The sequence below is a fragment of the Zonotrichia leucophrys genome, unplaced genomic scaffold (genome assembly GCF_028769735.1).
Source record: "Zonotrichia leucophrys gambelii isolate GWCS_2022_RI unplaced genomic scaffold, RI_Zleu_2.0 Scaffold_173_98932, whole genome shotgun sequence".
NCBI lineage: Eukaryota > Metazoa > Chordata > Aves > Passeriformes > Passerellidae > Zonotrichia > Zonotrichia leucophrys.
In genome coordinates this window covers 1,283-17,211 of record NW_026992378.1, presented here as the reverse complement: position 1 = coordinate 17,211, position 15,929 = coordinate 1,283, and the positions used below count along the sequence as shown (strand labels likewise).

Here is a 15,929-nt window from a genome sequence, read left to right as displayed (position 1 = left end):
AGAGCAGCAGGGGGATGCTGCTTGGTCTGGACCAGACTGATTTTGACACCTGGGGTACAGGTGAGTCTCTGGGGACAGAATGGGAAATAACTTAGCAAGTGAAGAACAGATTGTTTTGTCTACATGGAAGACTTTGTTGAAAAGAAAAGGCATTAAGACTACTGACTACACGCTTTGTAGTGTTTTACTATTGGCAAAGTCACAAGATTTTGAGACTGATGCAAGTACTGCTTTTAGTGTTAGAGCATAGAAAGAAGTTGGGGAAAGTCTATGGGACATGGTCTCAAAAGGGGCAAAGCAGCTGCAGATTTGGGAATCACCTGGAGATTGCTCTATGAGACTTGAAAAGAATGGAAAACAGGGGAGGACAAGAGAGGCTTGCAGTAACCAATAAATATAACAAAAACTGTAAAAGGAAGAAAAGAATTTATGAAAGCAGCAGTGGGAGCTGGGGACAAAGTAGCTCTATTTTTCAGCACAGTGTATTTGTTTGCTTTTAGAATGTGTATTTTGTTTGTGAATTGCAGCTATTAATCTTTGATTAGGTGTAAGTGTAAAAGTTAATATTCCATATGCATAAGTACACTCAACAGATACTGGAGTTCTGTGGGTGCCTGCTTGTTGCATTTGGCTTGTGTTGAATGACAGCCCTCAAAGCAATGAACTCGGCTGTGGCTCACTTGACTCCCTGGAGTAAGCTAAAAATGTGTGGGTGATAGGAACATATAGACTCTATCTTATCCTTGTATGTTAATTTATGAAGTTGTAGAGTTATTGATGTTGTTCAAGTTGTGTATCTATTGACAAAATTATGTAGCTGTTGATTTTGTTACTATCCTAATATATGGCCTTTAGCTTATTCTTGTGTGTTGCCTTATAAAGTTGTACAACTATTGGTATTGTCAATAGTCTAGAAGTGGAGGTATAAGGATTTTTGATGATAGATAATGTAAATTTGGGAAATAAATCAAGGTCAGCACATGGATGCATTCCAGAGTTAGTGGAATCTACACAAGGGATACTTGTACCATGTTTGCTATTTCTTCTGCAAGGGCCCTTTAGAGATATGGTAGACATGGCATTTATTTAAAAGAAAAAAAAAAAAAAAAAGGGGAACTGTAGGCACAGAGTTTGTGAAAATTGGGAGTGGGGCTGTGCCTGAGCCTCATCCCTTAGTGCTACAGCCATGCAGTGCAGGTGAACAGTATTAAAGGTAATGAGACATGGAGTGCTGAGGTGTACTGACCAAGCACAAAAGGGTACAGAGGGCACACAGGTGCAATGTATGTAAGATGAAGGGTATAAAATGTTGTAGTGAAGAACAATAAAGGGCTGATGCTTGATTCCTTCTTTGGTGTCAGTTGTGCCCCCAGCTTTGATATCTGGTGACCCCAATGTGATCCTGAGGTGATTTGATCAGACGACTGTGGACCTAAGAGCAGTAAGATGGTGGAGCCAGGTGGACTATGAGCTTGGAAACTGAGCCAGATGGACCAATAGCCTGAGAACCTAAAAATCTGGATGAGTTATAGCCAGGCAGACCAGAGAGTCTGAAAAAAAGTAGGTGGACTTGAGAGCCTAGAAGCCTGGACAATGTACGAGATGCCCCCGCCAAGAGGAAGGGTGCTGGATATGAGGAGCAGATGCTACACACTTTGCTTATTTGGTACGAAAGAAATAGAGTGAGGCTATGCACTTTGCTTGTTTGGAAGGGGATGGCTTGGGAGCTAACACAACCTGCCTTTTTTGAAATGTGGGAGAGTACCAGCCAAGTTTTTGCTTATGTCCCTCCCTGCAGGCACAGTGGAAAGAGCCCCACACTCCCTGGTTATGTTTTAGCCTGCTCTGTGATGTCACAGCTCATACTATAATGTCACACAACTGGTCTCTGATGTCGCAGCCAACTCTGTGATGCCATAGTCTGCTCTGTGATGTCAGACCTGTGCCCTGTGATTTCACACCTGGCTCTGTCATGTCACAGAAACAGCCTATGATGCCATAATTGCTCAGTGACCTCATAGAACCTCTGTGATGTCATAGCCCACTCTGTGACCTCATATTACCAGATGATAAATTGTCTACATCAGGTGAGCACACACAATGCTGGTTCTCCAAAACCCCAGGCCTTTGGAAACCACACAATGCCCATTGTGTGAGAAAGGGAACTGAAATTCACCAGCCTCAGTGTCCTACCAGCTCAGCCAGGCCCACTGGAACATTGGGGTCCATGAGCACCAGGGACCACCAGAGAGACCCCCCAGGACAGGAGAATGCATGGGTAAAGGGGAGGGGAAATATGTTAATAATTTTGGGGAAATGATTATCATATGTGTGTTTAGTCCAGGACAATCAATGAATATGTGTGCAAAATACAGAATATGAATGGAAACCTTCCAGCACTCAGCATGCATAGCTTTGGGAGGAGCTATCCCCCCGTGGATCTGGCCAAATAAAGAATGCTACTTCTTAATGCTACATTGGGGTTATGGAGTTTTATTATTTTGCAAAATTTTTGGTACCACACACAAGCAAAGCTCTGTCTCCTGCTGTTCACAAACAGAGAAGGGCTGGTGGGGAGATGTGGTGATTGGAGGCTGCCGGAGGCAAAGTCACCATGAAATAATCAAGTTTCCAATACTCTGTGAAAGAAGGAGGGGCAGCAAGAAAACTTCATCTCTGGAATTATGCGGGGCAGACCTTGGATTCAGGATGCAGATTTGGAGAGTACTGAATCAGGTACTGATTTTATAAGGGAAATAGTCCTTAAAAACAAAGGTGTCCAGGAAGGATGGACACACCTCAAGAAAGGAATCTTAAGGGGGAAGGAGCAGCCTCTCCCTCTGTGTGGAAGTTGAGCCTGAGAGGAAAATGACTGTCCTGGCTGGGCATGAGCTTTTTGTGGGAAATCAGGAAAAAGAGAGTGCGTCACCATTGGACAGAAGGTCAGGCATCTTAGGAAGTGGTTAAGGACGTTGTTAGGTTCTGCAGAAGGAAAAATAGAGTGGTGAAAGGTCAATTAGATCTTAACCTGGCCATTTCTGTGAAAAATAATAAAACATGTTTTTTAAAAAAAACTAAAAGCAAAAGGAGAGAGAAGTAGAACACCTACTCTTTATTGGATGCAGTGAGGAATAGAGTAACTAAGGATAAGGAAACGCTGAGCTGCTTCACACCTTCTTTGCCCCAGTTTTCAACATTAGGACAGGTTGCCCTCAGGAGAAGTGTTCTCCTGAGCTGGTGGATGGGGACAGGGAGCAGAACAGCCCCCTGTAATCCAGAAGAAAACAGCTGGGGACCTGCTGAGCCAGGTGGGCAAGAAGGCCAATGGCTCCTGGCCTGGATCAGGAATGGTGTGGCCAGCAGGAGCAGGGCAGGGATTCTTCCCCTGCACTCAGCACTGGTCAGGCCACCCCTCGAGTGCTGTGTCCAGTTCTGGGCCCCAATTTAGGAAGGCCATGGAGGGGCTGGAGTGTGTCCAGAGAAGGGCAAGAAGGCTGGCGAGGGGTCTGGAACACAAGTCCTGTGAGGAGTGTCTGAAGGAGCTGGGGTTGTTTATCCTGGAGAAAAGGAGGCTCAGGAGAGACCTCATCACTCTCTGCAACTCCCTGTCAGGAGGGTGCAGCCAGGGGGGTCAGGCTCTTCTCCCTGGGAACAGTGACAGGACAAGAGGGTACAGCATTAACGTGCACCATGGGACACTTCAGCTGGAAATGAGGAAATATTCTTCACAGAAAGGTCTATTGGGCATTGGAATGGGCTGCCTATGGAGGTGGTGCAGTCACTGTCCCTGGAGGTGTTTAAGCAAAGACTGGATGTGGCACTCGGTGCCATGGTCGGGGCGACAAGGTGTGTTTGGGTCACAGGTTGGAGTTGCTGATCTCCAAGGCCTTTTCCAACCTCGTTAATTCTGTGATTCTGTGATGATTGTGAACTGCAGGGCCCTGGGGAAGCAAGGGGCCGTTGTGACACAGCAGGGCCTCGTGGAACGAAGAGGATCACAGTGACACTGTGTGCTGAAGGCACCATAGAACCAAGGCCCCAGTGTGACACTGTGGGACTGAATGCAAGCAAGGAATCCAGTGTGACACTCTGGGTCCTCGTGGAACCATGGAGGCCACTGTGACACTGCAGGGCCTTGTTGAACTGAGGGGCCATTGTGACACTACGGAACCAAGGAGAGCCTTGTGAGACCCTGGGGCCCAATGGAACCAAGGGGCCATTGTGACACTGCAGGGACTGGTGGAACTAAGGTGTGGGGGGTTCAGTGCTGGTGAAATGCCAGTGCCCCCACTAGAATATACTTACTCATTTTCTGCTGTGGGATAGGATTAGGGGGAAGGAAAAGCAGGCTTAAGGCTTTAAAAGGGTATAAGGAAAACTTTATTAACAGTAACTAAAAGAAAAAATAGTAAGAATCAGAATAAAACTTTTAGAGCACTACTCCTCCCTACAACCTTTCCCACTAACAACATACAGAAACAATTCAGTCAATTTATCACGTCTAGAATTGTATTTCTTCAGTTCACTTAGGGAGAGGTGTCCCTCTTGTCATTTTATGGAAACTTCTCCACGAGAAAACAGTTCTCTCATGGCTTTTAATATCCATGAACATCAGCTGCCCTGGACTCTGCACTCGTGAGTGTCTCCCATCTTTTCACAGCCTTCCCATAGTTGTGTTTATGGGCTGTGTTCACTTATGGGGTAATTATTTAAGGATGACCTGTTAAAGAGCAAAAGATTTCTTTATCTGTCTCTGATCTGATCTTCATCTCTGGGAACAGAGGTCATCTTCTTTTCCTGGGGCCAAAGGGTCTTCATCACTTGTCTCTCTCTCTGTTCAAACTTCTCATGGGATCATAGCTACTTCAACATAAGCCTGCTTTAGCAGAAATGCCTTTGCTCATATCTACACTTTGAACACTTCCATCCCCACATACTTTCAATGAGTTACAGGGAAAAAAGAGTCTGATGTATCAATTATATTTTCTCCATAGCCTTACAAGAGGATTTCAGCCCAGGACTGAGGCATCTCCTCAACCCTCCCATCTGGGACTTCACAGAATCACAGAATCACAGAAATTCTAGGTTGGAAGAGACCTTTAAGATCATCGAGTCCAACCCATGTTCTAAAACCTCAACTAGGTCATGGCACCAAGTGCCGCATCCAGTCTTTTTTTAAACTCTCCGAGGGATGGCGACTCTACCACCTCCCTGGGTAGATGATTCCAGTATTTGACCACTCTTTCTGTAAAATACTTCCTCCTTAATTCTAGCCTCTATCTTCCTTGGCGCAGCTTGAGACTGTGTTCTCTTGTTCTGTCTGTTGTTGCTCGGAGAAAGAGACCGACCCCCAGCTCACCACAGCCACCCTTCAGGAAGTTGAAGAGAGTGATAAGGTCACCCCTGAGTCTCCTTTTCTTCAGGCTGAACAACTCCAGCTCCCTCAGTCGTTCTTCATATGGCTTGTGTTCCAAGCCATTCACCAGCCTCGTTGCTCTCCTTTGGACACGCTCAAGCATCTCAACGTCCCTCCTAAAGTGAGGGGCCCAGAACTGGACGCAATACTCCAGGTGAGGCCTCACCAGTGCTGAGTACAGGGGACGAATGACCTCCCTGCTCCTGCCGGCCACACCGTTCCTGATACTGGCCAGGATGCCATTGGCCTTCTTGCCCACCTGGGCACACTGCTGGCTCATGTTCAGCCGACTGTCAACCAGCACCCCCAGGTCCCTTTCCACCTGAGCACTGTCCAGCCACACCATCCCCAGCCTATAATGTTGCAGGGGGTTATTGTGGCCAAAGTGCAGGACTCGGCACTTGGACTTATTGAACCTCATCCCATTAGATTCTGCCCATCCATCCAACCGTCCCTCTGCAAAGCCCTCTGTCCCTCTAACAGATCAACACACGTTCCCAGCTTAGTGTCATCTGCAAATTTGCTAATAAAGGACTCTAATCCCTCATCCATGTCATCAATAAAAATATAAAACAGAACTGGCCCCAGCACAGATCCCTGAGGGATACCACTGGTGACTGGTCGCCAGCTGGATGCAGCACCATTCACCACCACTCTCTGGGCCCGGCCATGCAGCCAGTTCCTAAACCAGCAAAGAGTGCTCCTGTCCAAGCCACGGGCTGCCAGCTTGTCTAGGAGTATGCTGTGGGACACAGTGTCAAAGGCCTTGCTGAAATCCAAGTAAACAACATCTACAACCTTCCCTGCATCCACTAGGCGGGTTACCTGGTCATAAAAGGTGACCAGGTTGGTCAAACATGACCTACCCCTCCTAAATCCATGCTGGCTGGGTCTGATACCCTGGCCATCTTGTAAATTTTGCGTGATGGCACTTAATATAAACTGTTCCATTATTTTGCCAGGTACTGAGGTTAGGCTGACCAGTCTATAATTACCAGGATCTTCCTTTGCACCTTTTTTGTGAATGGGTATCACATTGGCCAGCTTCCAGTCATCCGGAACCTCACCAGTGAGCCAAGACTGTTGGTAAATGATGGAGAGTGGCTTTGCAAGCTCATTTGCCAGCTCTCTCATTACCCTGGGGTGGATCCCATCTGGTCCCATGGATTTATGAATATCTAAGCATTTCAGTAGTTCTATGACTGCCTCCTCTTGGATAATGGGGGGGACCATTCTGCTCCCTGTCACCATCAACCAGCCCAGGTGGGCAGGTGTCCTGAGGGCAAGTCATTTTCCCACTAAAAACTGAGGCAAAATAGGCATTAAGCACTTCTGCCTTTTCCTCATCTTCAGATACTAAGTTCCCTCCCTTGTCCAATAAAGAACAAAGGCTGGTCTTACCTTTCCTTCTACCATTAATGTATTTTTAAAAACAGTTTTTATTATCCTTTACAGAAGTTGCCATTCTAAGTTCAAACTGAGCTTTGGCCTCCGTAATTTTTTTTTCTGCATGCTCTAGCAGCCTTCTTGAATACTTTCTTAGAGACCTGACCCCTCTTCCAACTCTGATACATCCTCTTTTTATTCTTAAGTTCCTCCAAAACCTCCTTGCCCAGCCAGGCTGGACGTTTACCCCATTGACTGATCTTTCGGCACACAGGGATGGTCTGTTCCTGTGCCCTCAAGATCTCTGTTTTGAGGTATGCCCACCCTTCCTGAACTCCTTTGTTTTTTAGGACTGCTTCCCAAGGGACGCTCTGAATAAGTCTTCTAAACAGGCCAAAGTCTGCCCTCCGGAAGTCCAATGCAACAGTTTTACTGGTGCTTTTCCTGACTTCACCAAATACTGAGAACTCTATTATTTCGTGATCACTCTTCCCCAAGTGACCTCCAACCACCACATCTCCCACCAGCCCATCTCTGTTTGCAAACAGCACATCTAACATAGTCCCTCCCCTGGTGGGTTCACCCACCAGCTGCAACAAAAAGTTGTCCTCCATACATTCTAAGAATTTCCTGGACTGCCTTTTTATTGCTGTATTAAGTTCCCAGCAGATGTCTGGTAGGTTGAAGTCACCCACAAGAACAAGGGCTGATGATCTTGAAACATTATCTAGCTGCTTATACAATAAGTGATCTACCTCTTCTTCCTGGTCGGGTGGATGATAACAGACTCCCAGTATGGTGCCAGCCTTGTTGGCCTTCCCCTTTATTCTTACCCATAGACATTCAATTCCGTCTTCCTTAGTTTCAATTTCGATGGCATCAAAAGTTTGCTTAATATAAAGGGCCACCCCTCCACCTCTTCTTCCTTTCCTGTCTCTCCTGAAGAGCTTATATCCATCCAGTGCAGTACTCCAGCTATGTGAGTCATCCCACCATGTTTCTGTGATGGCGACTAAATCACAGCTCTGCAGTTGCACCATGGCCTCCAGCTCTTCTTGTTTGTTGCCAAAACTGCGTGCATTGGTATACATGCACCTGATCTGGGCTACTGACTTCACCCCTAACTCAGCCTTGCAATTCTTGGACGAGTTTCCATATAGCTCAGCTTCACCCCTAACTCAGCCTTGCAATTCTTGGACGAGTTTCCATATAGCTCAGCTGGTTCCCCTTCCCCCTTCAAAGATAGTTTAAAGCTCTCTCAATGAGGTCTGCCACTTCTTCTTGCTGACCTTCATGTCTCATGTTGTTCTCTATGTGTCTTCACTCTGTCCTTTTCTCTCACCCAAGGCAGGACTGAAGGTCTGTAAGCCTTATCTATGCACCGAAAGAATTAATATCCCACCTGGAGCCTGCAGATGCTCATGTGATTCCTGCCGTGTGGCAGCCGAAGCAATCGCGGTGATGGATTTTTCAGGCTGCCCTAGGGCTGTGTCAGGATCAGCCCCATGACTGGGCTCTGGCTCCTGCTGCGTTCAATTCCAGGCACAGGGCCACTCTCTGTGTGGGCTACAAGGCCGCCTCTGGCCTCAGCCACATGATCTCGTGCAGCAGCCACACTGGGGGGAAATGGCTGAGATCTCAGCTGGAACACGCCACCGGCTGATGGCCTCCCCTGCCCCTGCCTGGCAGCTGCTGGTGCCCGGCTCTGCTGGGACAGGGCTGGGCAGGGTCCCTGAGAAGGGGCCTGGCCCTGCAAAAGGCCCAACCTGCCCTGGCCCAGCTGAGACGGGAACCAGGCTGGCCTTGTTACCTGTTCCCAGGCTGGAAAGAAAAGAGAGCATTTCCTGGAATTTGTTAATTTTTAACATGTGTGTTCATAGAGGCATGTTCAGCTTTCTAGTGGTTTAACAAGGTGTCAGTATTCAAAACCAGTCACTGATTGGTGCTGTTAGGCACAGAGGAAGCTCTCAGCAGCTCTTCTCAGAATAATCATTTCTATGGGTGGCTTCTTCCCTCCTCACCAAATGTCAATTAATGCAAAACTAGCTTATAAGAGAACTATTGTGACACTCTGGTGCCCCATGAAACCAAGGGTTCCTCGTGACACTGCAGGATCTTGTGTAAGCAGGAGTCCATTGTGACTGCACCTACAGGGAATCCATTGGGGCACTCTGGGGCCTCATGGAACCAAGAGACCACTGTGACACTGTGTGGCCTTGTGGGACCATGGAGGCCATTGTGACACTGCAGGACCTTGTGCAATGATGGGGCCATTGTGACACTGCAGGGCCCCATGGAACCAAGGGGCCAGTGTTGCTCTGCAGGGACTCATGGGAGGAAGGAAACATGTTTGACAGCGTGGTGCTCCTCGGGACCAAGGGACCATTGTGACACTGTGGAACCAAGGAGAGCATTGCTGCACTGTGAGACCTCAAGGAATCTGGCTTCCATTGTGTCACTGTGGGACCAGAGGATCCAAGGGGCCTAGAGACACGAAGAGGTGCCATAGATAAAAGTGGCCATTGTGAAACTTTAGGGACTCCTGGAATCATGCAGACATTGTGACATTCTAGAGCTTCATGGAACTGAGGTGATCAACCTGTGTACTAGTGTGGATGTTCTGAAAGGTTGGAGGGCTCTGCAGAGGGACCTGGACAGGCTGGATCCAGGGCCCAAATCCAGCAAGGTGAGGTTGAACAAGACCAAGTGCCGGGTCCTGCACTTTGGACACAATAACTCCTGCAGTGCTACAGGCTGGGAACAGAGTGGCTGGACAGCAGCCAGGAAGAAAGGGACCTGGGGCACTGATGGATAGCAGGCTGGACATGAGGCAGCAGTGTGCCCAGGTGGGCAAGAAGGCCAATGGCTCCTGGCCTGGATCAGGAGTGGTGTGGCCAGCAGGAGCAGGGCAGGGATTCTTCCCCTGCACTCAGCACTGGTAAGGCCACCCCTCGAGTGCTGTGTCCAGTTCTGGGCCCCAATTTAGGAAGTCCATGCAGGGGCTATAGAGTGTCCAGAGAAGGGCAAGAAGGCTGGCGAGGGGTCTGGAACACAAGTCCTGAAAGGACAGCCTGAGGGAGCTGGTGTTGTTTATCCGGGAGAAGAGGAGGATCGGGGAGACAAGGCGGTACCAGGGCACAGGTTGGACTGGATGATCTCCAAGGACTTTTCCAGCCTTGCTGATTCTGTGATTCTTTGGAACCACCCTTGAAGAAGTTGCAGGAAGAGCCCTGGGCCTCCTCTTCAGCAGCTCCAGCAGCCCAGGTGCCTCAGCTTCTCCTACCAGCCCCAAAGTCCATCCTGTCAGTCCTGCAGAGCCTCTGCAGCCCCTCCTCAGTGCCCAGAACAGGGAGCCCCAGAGCCAGACACAGCAGCCCAGATGTGCCCCCCTGGCCTGGGGTGCCTCTGGCAAGGGAGCAGCACCAGGCACTGAAGGAGCCTGCAGACAATTCCTGCAGCATGTGTAGGATGATCCTGCTGCTCAAGGGACATTCCCATGGTGCCAAGTCAGGAACTGCAATGGGGAGTGGGGCCAGAGAGGAAAGGGCAAACAGGGATGGGCTGTTTGCATGGGAGGGGACAGCAATGGGCAATAGGAAGAAATCTGGATCAGGAAAGAGGAGAGAAAGCAAAGATGAAGCCAAGGAAATGCTTGGGGGAGTTTGGGGGTGGCTGCCAGGCAGCCCTGGCTCTGAGTAACAGCGTCTGCACTGGGACAGGAAACTCCCTGCTGATTGGAACAAACTTTCTGGCTGACTTCAGAGGCCACAAAAAAGCTGAGTGGTTCCCCCGTTGTGCCCCAGTCTTTACTGACCCCAGGGGCTGATGGCATTTGTGCTCCCTCAGGTTCATGTCCCCACACCAACAGCATGGGGGTGCTCCCCCTGCTCTGTGCAATGCAAACAGGGGCTGCTGAGCCAGTGCTGCCGTGTCTGTGCCTGCAAGGATGGGGCACCTGTGTGAGCTAAGGGAGAGGCCAGAGCTGCAGACGGGGATGTTGTTGGCAGCTCCATGAGGACACTCTGGGACGCTGCCCTGGGCTGTGCAGCGCACTGGGGATGGATCAGCCCCTGCTCTGCTGCTCCTTCCCATCTGCCCCAGGGCCCTTGCAGAGCCCCAGCCATGCTGTTTGCCCCCAGCCTGCCCACGGCCAGCCTGGGGCTGCTCAGGGGGGTTTCTGTGCTGGGCATTGGCCTGGGCGTGTTCTTGAGAGAGCCTGGGCAAGGAGCCTGGAGCCCCCAGGCCCTGGGCTGAGGCGTCAGCGCTGCCCCAGCAGTGCCCATGGCCTGTCCCTGCTGCATCCTCGGCACTGCCACCCCCAGGGCTGTGCCCGGCCCCAAGAGCACTCAGGCTCTGCAGCAACACCAGGGCGACCAGGGCAGCGGGGCAGGGCCATGGCAGCAGCACTGGCAACACCAAGTGCTGCTGCTGCTGCTGGGCACCGCTGCTGTGCCAGCCCTGATCTGCCCCAGCTCTGCACACAGACATTGCTGCTGCAGGTGCAGAGAAGGCAACAAAAGGGGTGTATCTGGTGAAAACTTGGCTGGGAGATATTTCATTCCATTTGAAGCCATCAAGAGCACAGCTCCTCATTGACACAGTCTAGGCCCACAGTGAATGTTGAGACAATCAAAATGATAACAGGGTAGAAGCAATAACATTGCTTTGTGAACCTCATTGAAATATGAAACAAATGAAAAAATAACCAAAATACCCAACCAACAAGAACTATTAAAGATGACTTTGGTTATATGTGATTTAGAGAAACTGGCTAGCAGTTTAATGTTTCTGAAACTATCCAGTCAGCATTTTGCACACTGCAGCCTTGAGATCCTGGTTCCTCAGGCTGTAGATGAGGGGGTTCAGAGCTGGAGGTAGCACCGAGTACACAACTGACAGGGCCAGATCCAGGGATGGGGAAGAGATGGAGGGGGGCTTCAGGTAGGCAAATGTGCCAGTGGTGACAAAGAGGGAGACCACGGCCAGGTGAGGGAGGCAGGTGGAAAAGGCTTTGTGCCGTCCCTGCTCAGAGGGGATCCTCAGCACAGCCCTGAAGATCTGCACATAGGAGAAAACAATGAACACAAAACAGCCTAAAGATAAGCAGACACCAAGTAATGAAATCCAAATTTTTCTGAAGTAGGAGTGTGAGCAGGAGAGCCTGAGGATCTGGGGAACCTCACAGAAGAACTGGCCCAGGGCATTTCCATGGCACAGGGGCAGGGAAAATGTATTGGCTGTGTGCAGCACAGCGTGGAGAAAGCCACTGGCCCAGGCAGCTGCTGCCATGTGGGCACAAGCTCTGCTGCCCAGGAGGGTCCCGTAGTGCAGGGGTTTGCAGATGGACACATAGCGGTCGTAGCACATGACGGTCAGAAGAGAAAATTCTGTGGCAAGGAAGAAGATAAAGAAAAACATCTGAGCAGCACATCCTGAGTAGGAGATGTCCCTGGTGTCCCAGAGGGAATTGTGCATGGCTTTGGGGACAGTGGTGCAGATGGAGCCCAGGTCGCTGAGGGCCAGGTTGAGCAGGAAGAAGAACATGGGCGTGTGCAGGTGGTGGCCGCAGGCTACGGCGCTGATGATGAGGCCGTTGCCCAGGAGGGCAGCCAGGGAGATGCCCAGCAAGAGGCAGAAGTGCAGGAGCTGCAGCTGCTGCGTGTCTGCCAGTGCCAGCAGGAGGAAGTGCCTGATGGAACTGCTGTTGGACATTTCTTCACTCTGGGCATGGTGGACTGTTGAAAGAAGACATTGACAAAGGTCAATAAATTTTTTTTGGTGAATTCTATGTAATTTTTTTTGGAATCTCTGCAAAATAATTTCTCTTCCTGTGAGGAAATATGGCTAAACTATTTTGATTTTTAGTTTGTGCTGCTGAGTACCTGCCTCATCTTTAGCACTGCTCTCAGGCTGAACACCGCAGAGCCCAGAGGGAAGTTAGGGCTCCCCGTGACCAAGCAGACAGTGCTAGTCCCCACCCAGGAGTCCTTGATCATTACATCTTATCAGTTTCAGGGTGCCTGCACTTAAAAATTTCTTGAAGAACGAAGTGGACTTTTTGAATTTTCCAGTTTAAAAATAGTTTTTTCCATACCCTTCTCTCTTTCCCTCTGCAGCTGGACAGGAATGGATACCAAGGGTTGTTCTGGCTCTCTGCTGCCTGCAGTTGTGTCTACTGGGAGCTGTTTCTCTCTATCTAAGCCTTGTCCCTGCCAGTGCTGCCAGAGCCCAGCCCAGCCCTGGGGGCTGAACTCTGCCCTGCAGACTCCTCCCAGCAAAGGGACCTGCCCAGGGGCATCTCCCTGGCACCAGGGCCTTAAGGGCAGGCCAGACAAACAGAGATGCTGCAAGCCAAGGTGCTGCTGCTGCTGACTGTAGGGAGAGGAGGCTGAGGAGGCACTTTCTGAGGGAGATCTGAGGCCCATCTGCTGATGCCCAGAGTGACAGTGCAGGAGTCTCAGAGACACAGCCAAAGTTGACAGCCCCTTTCCCTTCCCTTTAGTAGAAAGCTGAGAGCAGCCCTGGCCATGCAGCACCATCTCCAGAGCAGGAGGAATCTGCCCTGATGGGGGTGGCTCCTTCCACCTCCAACTTCTCCCCTGCAGCGTCCATGGGGAGCTGCAGGAAGGCTGAGAGCTGCCCCTGGCAGGTGGCACATGCCCTGGGCTGGCCAAGAGCCCTGAGGGCTGCAGGAGCTGCTCTGCAGGACAGCCCTGGGCAGCCCTGGCTGCAGCCCCAGCTTCAGCCCCTGCAGCCGTCCCTGGCAGCAGGAGCCATCCTGCCCTGTCCCTCTGACAGTGCCCAGGGCAGCCCCGCTTTGCAGGACATCCTCCTCCTCCTCCTCCTCCTGTGCCAGAGAGAAACTGGGAGGGTCCTCCTGACACATCCCCCAGGCTGTGGGGTGTGCTGGCTTCAGGAGATCCCTCCAGGAGCACAGGGGACATTGTCCTGCACCCATACACTCACCATGCTCAGGGCTGTGAAGACCTTTCCCCAAGTGAAGTCTCAGCTCAAAGTCTTCCCAATTCTGATTGCCTTCAGCCTGTCTCTGCCTGGCTCGTGTCCCCTCAGTGCCTGCAGGCAGAGCCCTCAGCCCTGCTGGGTTAGGAGAGGAGCTGGCCCTGGGAAGAGCTGTTCCTTTAAAGCTCAGCAGCACAGACACAGCACAAGGAATTTAATGAGCCTCTTGGGGATTTGGGGTTGTTTAAAACACACTCAGTCCCTAAGAGGGTGTTCAGAAAACTTCTCAAGAACTCATAATTAAATTGAAATTCTGAACATTCCTGAAGTTTTAATGGGTTCCACTGAGGGACACGACTGAGAAAATGTCCCTAGGTTCCAGTTAGAGCAGAACACTGGAGGCAGTGATGACAGCTGGGGACAAAGAAGGCAAAGCTGTCTCTGGTGCTGAGCAAAGCTGGATGTGTTTGAGGAATGCCAAGGGCCAAGGCCTGAGCCCCAGCCCCTGGCCAGGCGGATCCTGTCCCTCCCTCCTTGCTCGGGGCTCTTGCCGGGATGGGCACTGGCATGTGGGGATGTGCAATGGCAAGGGCAGGAGCATGGGGCGGCCCCTGCCAGGCTGCTGAGCAGGGACAAGCAGGCAATGAGGCCCCAGGCCTGCAAGGGTCACTTGTCTCCTGCTCCTGCCTCAGGCCCAGGCCCAGCAGCCATGGCCAAAATGCTGCCCAGGTTGGCTCTGGCAGGGCTGTCTTGCAGCTGCTGCCCATCCCTGTGCCCTGTGCAGCCCAGGCTGTGCTACAGTGTCCCTGCCCTGCGCCTCTGTCCCTGCAGGCTGTTGGCATCCCCTGGCTGCCCCACCTGGCTGGCCCCTTCCTTTGCTGACAGCTCTGCCTCCTGCCTGCCTCTGCCTGCCCACACAAAGCATTGGCATGACCCATACTCCTTCTGGCGGATGTTCTGCACCATAGCCCTTCCCTGGGAGGAAAATTCCTTTCACTTCGTGTTCTGTCTGGGCCTCCCCCGCTGCATTTGTGGTATAATTGCTCTATCTGTCTTTTTCCCACTATGGAGAAAAGCTCCACCATTTCTGACTCCCACTTTTAAGCCCTGCCAGGCCACTCCTGTTCTGTCCTCAGTCTCTTCACAACACAGACCAGGCACAGCAGCCTCCATATATGCGTTATCTTCTCTAGGCCTGCAAACCTCGGCCTGGGAGACCATTGAGCCATCTCCAAGGTGCTTTCAGATGAAAACCTTCTGCTCATAGTGTTAGAATATATCACAAGTGCCCAAGGCCAGGCTGAGGTGTCTGTCAATGGCAGGATTATGTCTGGGAGCAATCCTTGGATAGATGAAATTTTGTCAGTCAAATTCCGGTTTTTGCCATGGCCTCTGGACAAGGCCTTTTTTTTCCATAGGAAGGAAGGCACAGAGCCCTGTTTCTTCTGAGGTAAATGAGATGTGAACACCAGAGGCCAATGCCAGGTGGAGGTGGAAGGCTTTTTTCTGTGTACCTTTCCCTTGTCTACAGGAAATTTTTCAGGGGGGAGTACCAATTTTGTCCATGGGTGTCTGAAAAGAGAGATGGTTCTTTGCATAGGAAGGAAAGCATGGAGCCTCAGTATCCAGGAGCTGATAAGAGGCAGCCCTCAACATTCCAAGATCAGCTGGACCTGTCAGGTGGCCCCTGGGAGCCAAACTAGCCAGATCTATTCCATGTCCCCTTGGTTCCACAAGGCCCTGCAGTGTCACAATGTTCTCCTTGCTTCTGCAGTGTCACAATGGCCCCGTGCTTCCATGAGGCCCTGCAGGGTCACAGTGGCCATTTGGTTCCGTGGGGCCCCACAGTGTCACAATGCTCTCCATGATTGCATGGGGCCTTGCAATTCCACAATGCTCTCCATGGATCCATGGTGCCCTGCAGGATCACAATGGCCCTTTGGTTCCATGAATTCCCACAGTGTCACAATGGTCTCCATGATTCCATGGGGCCTTGCAATGCCACAATGCTCTCCATGGATCCACAGTGCCTCACAGGAGCACAACGGCCCTTTGGTTCCATGAATTCCCACAGTGTCACAATGGTCTCCACGGGAAGCAAGCAACTGGGTCCCAGTGTTGCAGGGGCAGATGAGAGGCAGTCACCAAAGGCCAAGGCCAGCTCGAC

At 50.9% G+C, this 15,929-nt stretch overlaps 1 protein-coding gene across 1 annotated transcript; it reads right to left on the bottom strand.

Annotated features, from left to right (window-relative positions):
* Positions 1-11,596: 11,596 nt before the first annotated feature.
* On the bottom strand, positions 11,597-12,346 carry LOC135461110 (olfactory receptor 14J1-like; the record flags this gene model as incomplete). Its single annotated transcript, XM_064738098.1, has 1 exon — positions 11,597-12,346. A coding segment is annotated over one exon (750 nt), but the record flags the coding sequence as incomplete, so codon positions are not given.
* Positions 12,347-15,929: the final 3,583 nt, after the last annotated feature.